Here is a 13280-nt window from a genome sequence, read left to right as displayed (position 1 = left end):
ATAAATCTTTAAAAAAAGAATTTCAAGATGGTGACATCAGAACAGTAAAGTGCAGAGCCCTCCCCAGGGTGGGGACCCTCAACACGGTGCAGGTTGCATGCCCATGAAGCCAGGCTCGTGTTCACACGGTATCTCTGCTTCCAGACAATTCCACCATTGTGGTCAAAGTGATTGTTCTGACTCTCTTGGTAACTTTGGTCTTCACAAAAGAATGACTAAGGAAATGGACTGGAAGTTCTGCCTGGGTTTGTGTCTCTGCTCTACCACTTTTACTAACTTCCTGACCTTGGGCCCATTACTGAATATTTCTGTGCTTCAGTTTCCTATAAAACACAGATAGCAATTGTACATCCCTCCCAGGGTTCTTGGGAGGACTGAATGCATTAACATTTACAAAGTAGTCAGAGAAATGCCGGAAAATACCATGTAAGTGTTTAACATTTTTTTTTAAAGTGCTCTTATTCAGCAGCAGGCTAGGATTTGTGATTTCAGCGGTCTTTGATCAGAATCCTGCTAGGAACTCTTTCCCATATAAACAGTAGTTAGTTCCCTAAAGACAGGATGACCAGCTGTCCCAATTGACCTAGCACTGCGGGGGCCTCTAGATTACAGTAATTTTGGTGCTTAATCAGAAAAATTGAAGGCACACCTGGGTGGCTGGTCACCTTTCAAAGTCTTACTCACCATGAGGGGGCGGGAAGAGAGAGAGAGAGTGAGCATGTGCATGAGTCAGCTCAGAGAGGACACTTACTTGCATCGCAAACTGTGCTTGGAGCTGAGGTGCGTTAGGAAGGCTGTGTTCATTTATCAGATGATGAAAGAAGCAGGCTGAGAAAGGGATTCTGTCAGACTGTATTGAAGGCACCAGTATTGCCTTAGTTGGTGGAGGGGGGGCGTGACATGGGCCAGAGGCTGGTTTCTCTAAAGAGTCTTGAGAATTCTAAACTTGGATGGCCTGTTGTTACGGGGGTATGCTGGTCAAAGTAGGGGCATAGAACTGATTTTATTTAACAGCTTGATTTATAACTTCTAAGTATACCTGTGATACGCGGATGCTTGCTCTAGGCCTTGCAAATGTTAGGGAAAGACCCGTTAGCATGAACTTCCCCCCATGGTGAGGACCAAAGGGCCATTCCTTAGAAGAAACTTACATCATGGTCTGGGCCTCCTGGAAGAATTCATCTTCTGACATGGAGCCCTCCTTGATCATCTTAATGGCAACGTCATACTGCCCCTTCCACTTGCCCAGATGGACCACTCCAAACTGACCACTTCCCAGCTCCTTCAGGAGGGTTAGCTCTTCTCTTTTCAGTTCCCAGATTCCTAATAAGGCAAGACAGACACTCTTTAGAATGAGAACAGAAGGCTTTGGGGCTAGCAGCTTCCCAAGAGCTTTGTTCTCCAATGAGTTCCATATTGACAACATGAAGAACAGCGAGACTTTTCATTTTAAGCTGATCACTTAAATGTATCTTACTGACAGTACTGTTCTCGAGGCGGCCATAGTTCTTGACAAAACGCTTAGAACACTCTGCCACCCACAGGCGTCTTGGAAACGCCTGGTGTCAGGACGTGCTCAATGCTCTCAGCTTGGTAAAAAGAAAAACAAACCACTAGTGTTTTCTTATAAAGCAGACTAAACTGTTATCTTGATCCTAAATACACACGGTTGAAAACAGGCTCCCTGAACAGGCACAGAAGCCCGGTAGGAGAAAGGACAGGCAATGGTGTTCTAGAGGCTGCCGATCGGGTCTAGTAAGACGACAAATTGGGTAGTCTTTTTGGTAAGGCTGAGGAGATGACAGTTAGGTCAGGAGGACAGAAAAGTTTTGTTTTGTTTTTTTTTTAAAGAAAATGGACAAACATTATTGCCAAAGCCCTCAAGGCACACTCTGAATAGGGACCTCCTTCCGGTCTTCCTTCTTTTTATAAATAAATAAATAAATAAATAAATAAAATAGTAATAATAATATAATAATATAAAAATATATTTAAAAAGTAAATATATATATTTTCTTTTTGAAGTAAATATAGATATATCACTTTTTAACCAGAAATGGTGGGAAATGGAGTTTAAGAGCCCAGGTGTGCATCCATACCACTTCCCAAGGACACGGAGGTGGGAACCTTGTTGGCCTTGGTCGACACAGGGTGGCGGAGTCGTGTGATCATGCCTGCAATGGAATCAGCACCATATCATCACATCATGTCACATCACACGACATCACACCGGGTCACACCCCTGCGCTCTCCAGTGTAGCCAGAAAAACACCGAGTTCAGGATGTCATGACGGAGAGAGGAGATCCATTCTGACCCCATTCACCCTGTAGCTGTATTGATGTGCTTGGCTTGACTAATGAGCTCAATGTAAAGCAAAAATGGAATCTGAACAAATTAGTTGCTCAACAGAATCTTTCATTTAAACAAGTGTCCCATTTTTGTTCTTTTACAGCCCTATATTTAAATACATATACACACGGCACATACATCTGGTTAAAAGAAAAACCCAAACTGTACAGAAGGGCACAAAATAAAAAGCCAACCATTCAATTTTAAAAAATAGAACCTATTACTAAGTTGCATGAAGCGGTCAAGTCATTTTCGTTGTTTACATCAAGTTATGATAAAGCTTGATTAAAATTATCACAGTATTTATAGTGGTTGGAAAGAATTCATTTAAAAAATGCCTCTTGCCTAAACGTTTGATATTTTCCAAGTCCCGGGAACTGTCAAATGGGTCCTTTTCCTCTCTTCCTTTTTCTATATATTGCTTTACTTTTTATACGAGTTGTCTCCCATGTTTCAAATCTCAAACTTTTAATCAGAAAAAAAAATTAGCTCACTTCTCCAAAGTACATGCATACAATGGCTACTGTATTAATACATTATGTGAATCATAAAATACACTCATGATAGAAAACTTTAGGAGATTTTGCGAAAAATCTAAAGAAAGATTTTAATGTTTTCTTCCTAAACCCTGTGGAGTTTCTTGGGCATTCTCTGGAATGGAATCATTCTACTCAGAGATTCTTGTCTATACAATACCTTTTGAGGGCACTTTTGAGGTGCTAGAGTTTAAAATATACAATTGAGAAAATTGGAACAAAGGAAAAACAGAAGTGAGGACCAAAATCAAAGCCAGGGAGTAAGGCTAGTTCCCCTATGTGCATGTAATCAGGTCAGGCAGATTCACACAAATTTGTTGCTGCGCCCACGGCTTATGTTTCCTTGCTGTTGGAAATCCATCCAGTCATTGTTCACAAGCGACGCTTGTCTAGAAGAGGCATTAGAGGAGATTTCCCTTTTTTAATTTCTCATTTCTTTTTTTCTAAACGTATTGAGATGCTACGGACATACGTAACTTTAGAGGTATGCAGCGTGATGATTTGACACGTCTGTAATGTGAAATGATCACCACACCAGGGAGTTCCCGCTTCCATTAGAAGGGATTTCTATATACATTTTCACCGGTCGATTAGGCAAAATCCAAAAAGAGTAATAGCACCCAGTGTTGGTGAGGATGAAGGAGATTGCCGTTGGCGGGAGGGCACATCTCTAAACAGCATTTGAAAATGTCTCCACTTTAAATATTCTTAACTGTTATCTTAGAAATTCCACCTCTAGGCAATTTGGCTATAAAAACACCCATACAGAGCCACGGGCACAGGCCTGTGCACTGAAACATCGGTTATAATGTGAAAATACTGTATGTCATCCAACCGCTATCAATACAGGGTTAGGTGAATAAATTACAGAGCAAATCTACAATAGAATTCTATGTAGCTCTTAAATAGACCATAAGCTATATGTATTTGCCTGGGAAGACCACTGAGACATGTTGAATATAGACAGCAAGCTGAAAAGTAGTATGTGTGGAATGATCTCATCTCCATAAAAATATAATGTGCATACATATGCATATATAAATCATTAATACATATAATAAATAAGTGTTAGTATCAGCATAGAAAAAAATCCCATCAGAATAGACACCAACTTGTCCATGGAGGTCCTCTCTCCAATGGTAAACATTTCTATAATGTGTGAATTTTGTGATCAACTCATCTCTAGGGCCAGAAAAAGACAACAAATATTTTTATAAAGAGAATCTCTACTTCTAAGTTGCTCAGCTTACTCTACTTCATTTTTCTGGCATCTGAGAGCCAGAAATGTTCCAGGAAACGTAGGCTAAAAATCACAGCAGGTGTCTAGCTTGAAAGCATGTTTATTCTTATTTTCATGGTTCCCAATAATATTAAGAATATTATGAGGACTGGCAGTATCGCAGAAAATTGATATTGATTAACAAGGACCCATAAAAGAAAAACCGAAATAGATTACCTGCTGAATTGTGTTGATGGTAGTGGATAAGCTGTGGAATAGAATCAAAACAGTAGTTTTCTGCCAGGTACAATTTGTTCTCAGCATTTGTATGCACGTGGTAATGCTTGACAGTTCCTTTTTTATCACTAGTAAGGAAGAAAGAATGTTAGAGTGGTTTGTTTGTTTTTTTTTTAAGATTTTTTTACTTGGGAGAGGCAGGAAGCAAGGGGAAGGGCAGAGGGAGAAGGAGAAAGTGAATTCTCAAGCAGACTCCCCACTGAGCGCAGAGCCTGACATGGGGCTCCATCCCAGGACCCTGAGATCACCACTGAGCTGAAATCAAGAGTCGGACGCTTAACCGATTGAGCCATCCAGGTGCCCCTAGAATGCTTTTAATTATCAACTGAAGCTTGATTCAACAATGGTTAAATGATAATTTAGAGGCATCCGCCAGTTTTGGAGAGGGAAGTCAGAGAGGCATTCTCAGTCTTGCTATCTGATATTTTTTTCTCTATATAGAAATTGCTATCTGATATATTTCTATTATCTGTGATGATTGGTAATTGCAGAAGAGGGTTCCCCTCTGAACTCCGTGTCACCTGTGTGCACATACAGATATATTTCTATTATCTGTGATGATTGGTAATTGCGGAAGAGGGTTCCCCTCTGAACTCAGTGTCACCTGTGTGCACATACAGAATGCACGTACAATTAAAATTCCAACTTTCTGCATGGTTCCTCCCTTAGCCAGTCTAAAATAATGATGATTATTCTGAACACCAGTTCTCTTTAAGGATAATAATGAAGATTAAGATGCCGGAGACAAAAGTGATTAGGCTGTGGGTGTTTCACCTAGAGCATGGGGGAGAGGCTCTTTGGGGAGTGGAGCATGCAAGATGACGTGGGTGGGGATGTCCTTTAATTCCTCACACAAACTTGGACCTTTTCCACATAAGACACGTTTTCCTCGTTGTGCTCATTTTGAAAGATAGTGGTGCATTGATGCACATCGATTTGGGCTGATCAGGAATAATACGCCGTCTTCAGTTTTAGAGTATGGCCTAGCAGTCGAGAACTGGGCTTTGATCCACAACTTCTGCTTGCTAGCTAACCTCATTTGTTTGTTACAAAGATTGGATGCGATCCTGTACCTAGCAATTTGCACTAGGTTTGGCGCATAAGAAACTGTTGATAAATCCGTCGCGGTCATGCCAGCCTAGTTAAAACTGCAACTATAAACGGGGAAAGGGGCGTCTTCTTGTTGCAAATGGCTACTTTGTTCTTGGTTTCAGCATGAAATTCATTCAAGCCCGTTGATGGCGTTTCATAAAAGAAGGTTTCTGTAGTCATGAATGTGGATTATTTTCACTTGACTCATTATCTATTTGCTGTTTTTTCCTACCAGGCCATCTTCAAAAATAAACCTGGTGTCAAGGACCTTGACTGATACCGGGTTTGGCTGAAGCTGCAGGGCCAGAGGGTCACAGAGCCTTAACAGTCAATGAAACAAATCTCTGCCTCTGGTTCTTACTGGGTTGGCTTTGGCCGGCATCTAGGTGTGCAAACTGGTCCATGAGATGCACCGGGGACATAGCTTCCTGTATTGGAAAATTCCGGGTTGCTGCATAGGGCACATCTTAGTCTCTCAAATTGGAGGTAGATACTCCATAAAAAAATTCTTAAATAAAATAACCTTTTAATCATTCATTATGACCAAAAACCCTATAGGTGCCCAAGGTAGGGTCATGCCATCCAACCAGTAAGAGAAATATTGGAACCTCGGAGCTGTCCTCTGTAGAATGGTGCCCATGAAAACACCGTTCCTATTTGCTTCATGGGGTGATTAGAAGGGACAAAAGAGCTAACAGCCAATGGGAAAGTGGCTTGTAAAACTCTGGCAGAGGATCCTGATGTCAGTGACAGTGTCTTGCAGGTGGTGACAGGGGGTGTCGTATGTGCATGGGTGTTGGGGTGGAAGAGTAGCACATCTAGACTCGCTCCTTCACAATAACGACAATATCATGGTGATTGCTATATGCGTATTAAGCGCGTACCCTGTGCCGAGCACTGCTGTGTCCACCATGTGAATTAACTCACTTCATCTATAGAGCATAATAGTCGTTGTTATTTTTCCTTTTCAGAGGGGAAGCCAAGGGCGCCTGGGTGGCTCAGTTGGTTAGGCAACTGCCTTCAGCTTGAGTCATGATCTCAGGGTCCTGGGATCGAGCCCCGCATCAGGCTCCTTGCTCAGCCGGGAGCCCGCTTCTCCTTCTGCCCTCACCTCCCCACTTGTGAGAGCTCTCTCTCTTTCTCAAAATTAAATAAATAAATAAAATCTTCAAATGGGGAAGCCGAGGCACAGAGGCTAAGAAACTTGCTCAGGGTCCTAAAGCCTTGAAATGGTAAAGTCAGGAGTTGGACCCTGAGGTGCAGCTTCAAGCCAGAGCTCTTCGCCACAAAAAGGGGACAACACCCCAGAAAGAAGCTATCTGGGGAACCCAGTTACACTGATCCAACTTTCTGCTAGCTCCGCTCCTAATGGAGAGGCTGACGAAAAACCACACCCTGGGGTGTGTTTCTCGGCTCAGCAGGTGGGTCTGGCCAATGGTGGGCAGACTCCATTGTGCTTTTTCTCTCTTTCTAGGCTTAGGGCCAAGTCAAAGGGGAACAGGCCAAGATTCCTTTAACAAGTGTTTAGTGAGGCGTGCTGTGCGCTGGGCACTCTGCCGCTGCCTGGGATGGGCACAATAGGCTCCCCCAGAGAACGAGCTCTCAGAGTCGGGGCTGGGTGGGCCAGGCAACTACTGAACGGTCACATTCAAGACAAATCCTTTGAGCCAAAACGCCAGAGTTTAAAGATGGTGTCTTATCCCCAGACGTGACTAAATGGCCAGCGTATTCAAAGAACATACACAAAAGATAAAAGAAAGACATCCATGTCATACTTACTTCATAGCCTTGCTAAATAAGGACACCGTGTACATTCCCGCCTGGCGGGAATTTCTAACCATAAATGCACCTTCTTTTCCCTGGAAAGGAAGGAAAGAGTGGAAGGAATGGAAAACATTTTCATTATTCTGGTAGGTGGTAGGGAAATGGATCTTTTCGATCAACTTTAAATGTCAATGACAGCCCAGGTCACCCAACAGCTGGCGCAGAAGGGGACCCACGGTTCAGCTTTCCTCCTTTTCTCGCTCAGTTCTTGGAGAGACCTACCCCGTGCATTGGGACTCTCCCTCTCCACTTAGTTTTTAACCCTCTTTGATAATTTTGTCTGTATTTGTGCAAGCCTGATATTTTAATCTTTCAGAAATAACACTTAAAAACCACCTATCACCGCAGATAGAATACCTTGGAAGGTATTAGAAAACCAATGATGGGGGCACCTGGGTGGCTCAGTGGGTTAAGCCTCTGCCTTCGGCCCGGGTCGTGATCTCAGGGTCCTGGGATCGAGCCCCGCATCGGGCTCCCTGCTCGGCAGGGAGCCTGCTTCCCCCTCTCTCTCTGCCTGCCTCTCTGCCTACTCGTCATCTCTCTCTCTCAAATAAATAAATAAAATTAAAAAAAAAAAAGAAAACCAACGATGCATTTATCAAAGTTCCACGCTCAACTTGTCTTTCTTAATGACTTGCGCTAACGCCAAGCAGACCCAGACTAGGAAGAGCGGACAGTAAGCTAGGAGTGCAACAACGTGACAAGACACCGCGTTCGGTGATAACGTCATCACGTTCCCACTAGTACCCCCTCAAAGAAACCCCTGGTGTGTTTTTCTAGGTTGAACTATAACACAGCATCAGTTTTGCAGGTGGAAAGAGTTTGCTTCTGTTATTTCCGTGCCAATTTCGTGACAGACTCGGGTAGAGGTACTCCCGCTTACACCTGCTGGACTCCAGTTCGGGTGCTCCCGAGCAGGGACAGAGATGACCTAGGCTGTCAATCAGGTCTCCGTATTCTTGCCCTGGGCAGTCCCCTCCCACACCGAGTCCGGGCTGGGCCACCAGACTCGCTCAGGCTAATAGGGCATTCGCAGGCGCGACACAAGCCGATATTGCATCCGTGCTTGCAGTGAACCCCGGGGCTTGTCCGTGTCTACCCCTGCCTCGGGATCGCCAGGCTGTGAGGAAGCCCGCGTCAGCCACACGGAGCAGAACCATGGCACCTCCTGCCCAGAATGGTGAGAACTCCTGAATCTTGTTTCAACCGCTCAATCTGGAAGTGGCTTATTACCCAGCAGGAGCTCGTGAAAAACAGAGGAGGGGGCCACAGGCGAAGGGCCTGGTAAGCCCCGGGGCTATGAGCCCTTGCCTGGAAACCCTCTGGTTTCTACGAGAAGCAAGGGCCCTACCCTCTGGGCCCGAGAGAGAGCCTTTAGAGACTGGACGACTTACCGTTTGTCTCAGTAACTGCTCCGACTGGGCCCTGGAGATGTTACCCGCAAACCAGCTACAACAGGAAAGAATTGCGAATTTGCGAGTTAATAATTTGTAACCGGATCCCTCATCACTCCACTTTCCACTCCGTGCAATGAGGCTTTGATCAGGGATTGCCCAACCTGACTGCTCCCCCCAACCCCGGGGGCTTTTCAAAACTACAGGTTCCCGTGTCTCCACCACGCAAGTACGAGTCTGAGCTGGTGCCCGGGTGTCTGTTTCACACGGGCTGTCACTGAAGAGCCTCTGGGCTCCTTCGGGCCGGTCTGTGCGTCCTGTGTGTCCCTGATTCGGACGAGAGCCAGAGATGAGACCAAGGAAAGAATATTCCAGTAGGAAAGTGGGCTTGCCACAATGACAAGATGAAAGTTCGTATCTTTCAGCCCTGTATTTTTCTTGTCATGATCTGATAGAAGCACCCTTTATAGCACCCGCTTTCAAAGCAAATGCTTTTCTAACAAATTTTTTTTTTATTTGTAGGATAGCAATGATAAGCCTCTATGGTTATGTTAAGCCAGGAACACAGTGACCTGAGAGACAGATGGCGTGGAAGAGCCAGACGTGATCTTCAAATATTACTTTCTTCACTAAGTGAGCCAAGAGCATCATATCTTACTATGTAGAGCCCAGCAGCCCCCAGATTTGTTTCCCATGTGAGATCAGCATTGTCTGCTGTCTTCTGGCTTTGGCCAGAATGTCACACTAGGGAAACGAACAGGGTGTGAGGTGGGGGGGAGCAGGGGTTCGGCGCCTCACAAGGACCCTCTGGCTAGAGGATAACACCTGAGGAGGAAAGAAGAACCCGAGGGTGAGGATGTATTGGGGGGGTGGGGGGGCGGGGCTTGTCAGCTGGTGGGGAGGCCCGTGGAATGGAAGGACCACCAGCCAGCTGGGAGGTTTGGATCCCAGACATAACTTCCTAATAAGTAGCTGTACGGCTCTGGACAAGCCACTTGGCCTTTTCTGACCTTGGAATTGCCCATTTGCCAAATGAGGATGAGGGCTGAATTTGATCAGTTTAAAAGTCTCTTCTAACTCTACCCTTATAGATATGCTATAATTAATACTTGAGGTAGGAACTGATCATTTTCTTCGGAGTCAGTATTTTAAGCTAATCACAGCTCATCAAAAGACTCCTCAGGGAATATGATCCAGGAAACATGCCTATAGGAGATAGAAGAAAGAGGTGATCGAGTATAAGGATAGAGGTCCAGAGAAGCAAAGCGGAATTGTGAATAAGCCTTACCCCCCCCCCCCACAACACACACACACACACACACACACACACACACACACACACTTTGCTTGTGTCATAACTTCGCTGAGGCCTGCTCTGTTTGTTTTAAAAAAAGATTTCAGCGTGTCATTGCCAGAGCAGCAGAAGCTTAAGCCTGGTCCTAAGGTATGATTTTCCATCTAAACTTCGGTGCGTCAGCCTTCAATAGAACATAGTAGAATTCCTCCTGAAGTTCTGCCCACCAAACGAATGCTTCAGTACCACTGACAGAGGAAGAAGGTGGGGGCCCCGAGCACAGTGTGAGAGGCTGAGCCCTGGACCCTGCAGCATCTCTTTGACTCTGGCATCTCTTTGACTTGGAAGAGGGCAGGTCTCTCCCGAGTGTTTCCCCAGGGCACACGTCTCGCGCCCCTCTTGAATTTAGAAATGATGAAGGTAGAGACTGTCCGTATGGTCAGGTCTGGGCTTTCCAAATCAAAGAGAGACTTCCAATTTATCGAAACGCTAAAGACTGGCATCCACAATTAGGGGTTCACTCCCCTGGGTTTAAATCTTTCTCATCTGTCAAAGTACTGTTATCTTTGGATAATTTGGGTGTGGGTGTTTCTCAGTCATTTATGTCCTCGTTTGAATTATTCCATCAGAGGCTTTCCTGAGGGTAGATGTTGGGGAGGAAGGTAGGGATCAGTGGGAGCTAGAAGGTGGTGAGAAGGCCATGGTGTGTGGGGCCTACGGCAGGTGTTCCCTAATGTGGCACGAAAGCCAAGGCCTACACTGGGTTAGAGGTAAGACGAAGAGTCAAAGCAGTGACGTGTGCTTTATAAAACCTCTCACTGTACCTAGAGCCAATATCTCAGTGAGCACAGTCATAGAAAAACAGAACCGCAAAGACATATAATCCTGATGGTCAAGTGAGTTGGCTACCGTTTGGTAGCAGGTGTCCGGGAGACACAATCTTCCCTGTCACTCCTGCGTCTCCTTAATGCCAACTTTAAATAAGGTCCCGGAGACGTATTTGTCCCTATTTGTAGAAGGATACAGTCTTAGATTTTGGAAAGGACCTTAAGTGCCCCTTAGGCCAACCTGCCTCAGTATCCTCACCAGTCCAGATCATGCCTGATGTCCAAGTATAATATTTAATGGTGTGCTCTTTTTCTCTTTCTAAAATGTCCTAATTTGGATGTTAAATGATAAGGTCACCCTAGGAATAGGACTCTCTCAACATAAATGCAGTCACATTCAAGTTTCAGTTACGCTCCCTTGTTACCGTATCATAAACAACTTCATAGACGGAACTAATAAGTGCTAATAAGAGCCTTCAAACATCACCCTGGCCAGAGACCTCCAGGGCAGAAATACTCAGCAGAAATGTCATATACCGCATCTACGAAAACAAAGTCAAGTGAAGGGGACACCAGGTATATGATAAATCCAGTGAATATGTACAGGCAATTTAGAGAATCCAGACTGAGGAAAATCATTTCCCTTAATAACAACCCAGCTCATTCTCACCCATCATCCGGATAAGTGGCCCAGAACCTCACATGAGTTTACCCAAGTAAATATAGGCCTCCTGAGCAAGTTTGAGGCATGTGCTCTAATTCCTTTGGAGAAGAATGGAATAGAAACATCTATGTTAGGTTTAGAGGAGCACAGAGGACTTTCAAACTCACTCATAGTCATCCAGGTTTTCCTCTCCTTCAGATGAACTTGACTCGGGGAACCCCCTTAAGAAGAGAGGGAAGGACATGAATGCCCCAAACCAAAACAGAGCACAACAGAAAGTCCCCCCGCCATCTAGCAGTGCAACATCGAATCCCACCCAGCTTTCACCCCCACAAATAAAATTCCCTCTTTGCACTCGGGAAGGTATCTGCCAAGTGAAGAGAGAACCACTCAAAAGTTGAGTTCATGCCCAGTTTAGTGAGGAAATGGCTCTTTGCTCCAGGAGGCCGCCAGGAACATGGATTTACCTGACTCTTTTGGAAGAGCGGGCTCATGAAATAGACAAATGCCTTCAGAAGCAGCTGGAGTAGGAGGTTTAAAAGAAATTGGGGTTTTGTATAGAGCAATTCTTAGAGAAGAGTTACTTGGCTTTGGGTGGTTTTCCTCCTGCTAGCGCGGCCCCAGCCTGGTATACTTTTGCTCATGCTAACACTAGTGCATATCATGAATGATGGACAGCATATATCAAGGTGAGGAGAAGTGTAACCCACGGATCATCGAGTCGGACCGACTGAAGGGTTCAGAGAGGCAAACTGCGTGAATTTTTTGGTTCGTCTTTACCTTAAATGTGACGTCTGGTTGCAAAAATGATTGCAAATGTGGTTAGTTTTCCTGCAAATGGAAGCAAATCCTACACGTAAAGGAATGATCTGCCTTTGATTTACCATGACATCTTGGAGGTGCTGTGATTTGCAACCGTCCTTTCCCTTTGGTGGCCAGATGCAAAATCTTCACTGCTGCGACAAAAGATACATGTTGTAAATTCATGTTTACTTATAAATGTCAAAAGAGAAAAATAGGTTTGTTAGATATCTTTGAGCTTCCTTGAACATTGGGACTGTCACCTTTCACTTGGGTTGGGAATTTAAGCTAATGAGTCCTTTTCACATTTTCGTCCTTGCAGGGACCCCAATAACCAGAGGTAGCTTGACAGGGCTTCCTAAGCAAAAGAGAGCCGTGACTAGAAAAGTCGGATGAATAGATCATCTGGACGGGGTTTGCCTTGATTTTCTTGTCGCTATGCAGGCATTCGGTCACTCAGATATTTTAACATGTTATTTTCCTCTTGGCTGTTACAATTGCAATGAAAAGTCTGAAAATGCTGTTTTGCTTGGAAGGTAGGACCTATTTCCTGCTCGCCTTCCTATCTCAGGCTGTTTTTCAAAACCACCCTTCGTAGCAACAAGCTTCCTTAACAAGGAAATGCTTCTCTGGCTCCATTTCCTCAACGCTGAGAAGGAGCCATCTCTGCCTCCCGAAGAACCTCGCTCACTAGCACGGTTTTTGTTTTGTTTTGTTTACTTCATCTCTTCATAAGAAAACTCTTATTTTAAAAGGTGAAGCAATTTTCGCTTTTATGTCGTTTTTAAGAACACACGGAGAATGTCCATCCATGGTGCATCTCTGAGGTTTTTTTTTTTTTTTTTTTTAACTTCATCTCTTCATAAGAAAACTCTTATTTTAAAAGGTTAAGCAATTTTCACTTTTATGTTGCTTTTAAGAACACACGGAGAATGTCCATCCATGGTGCATCTCTGAGGTTTTTGTTTTTGTTTTTTTTTAC

The 13280-nt window shown here is 44.4% G+C and overlaps 1 protein-coding gene across 1 annotated transcript in view; it reads right to left on the bottom strand.

Moving 5' to 3' along the window:
* Nucleotides 1–13280, bottom strand: part of BMX (BMX non-receptor tyrosine kinase) — a 42452-nt gene that overhangs the window by 12757 nt on the left and 16415 nt on the right. Inside the window, exons 7-13 of the mRNA XM_080795885.1 lie at nt 12382–12453; nt 11665–11718; nt 8713–8767; nt 7274–7353; nt 4343–4470; nt 2100–2174; nt 1152–1323 (exon numbers count right to left, since the gene is read on the bottom strand). Of these exons, the coding sequence (XP_080652011.1) occupies nt 1152–1323; nt 2100–2174; nt 4343–4470; nt 7274–7353; nt 8713–8767; nt 11665–11718; nt 12382–12453 (636 nt within the window). The remainder of the gene's footprint in view (nt 1–1151; nt 1324–2099; nt 2175–4342; nt 4471–7273; nt 7354–8712; nt 8768–11664; nt 11719–12381; nt 12454–13280) is intronic.

The sequence above is a fragment of the Martes martes genome, assembly GCF_963455335.1.
Source record: "Martes martes genome assembly, chromosome: X".
Lineage (NCBI taxonomy): Eukaryota > Metazoa > Chordata > Mammalia > Carnivora > Mustelidae > Martes > Martes martes.
The sequence above is the reverse complement of the archived record's forward strand: the minus strand, read 5'-3'. Positions and strand labels throughout refer to the sequence as shown.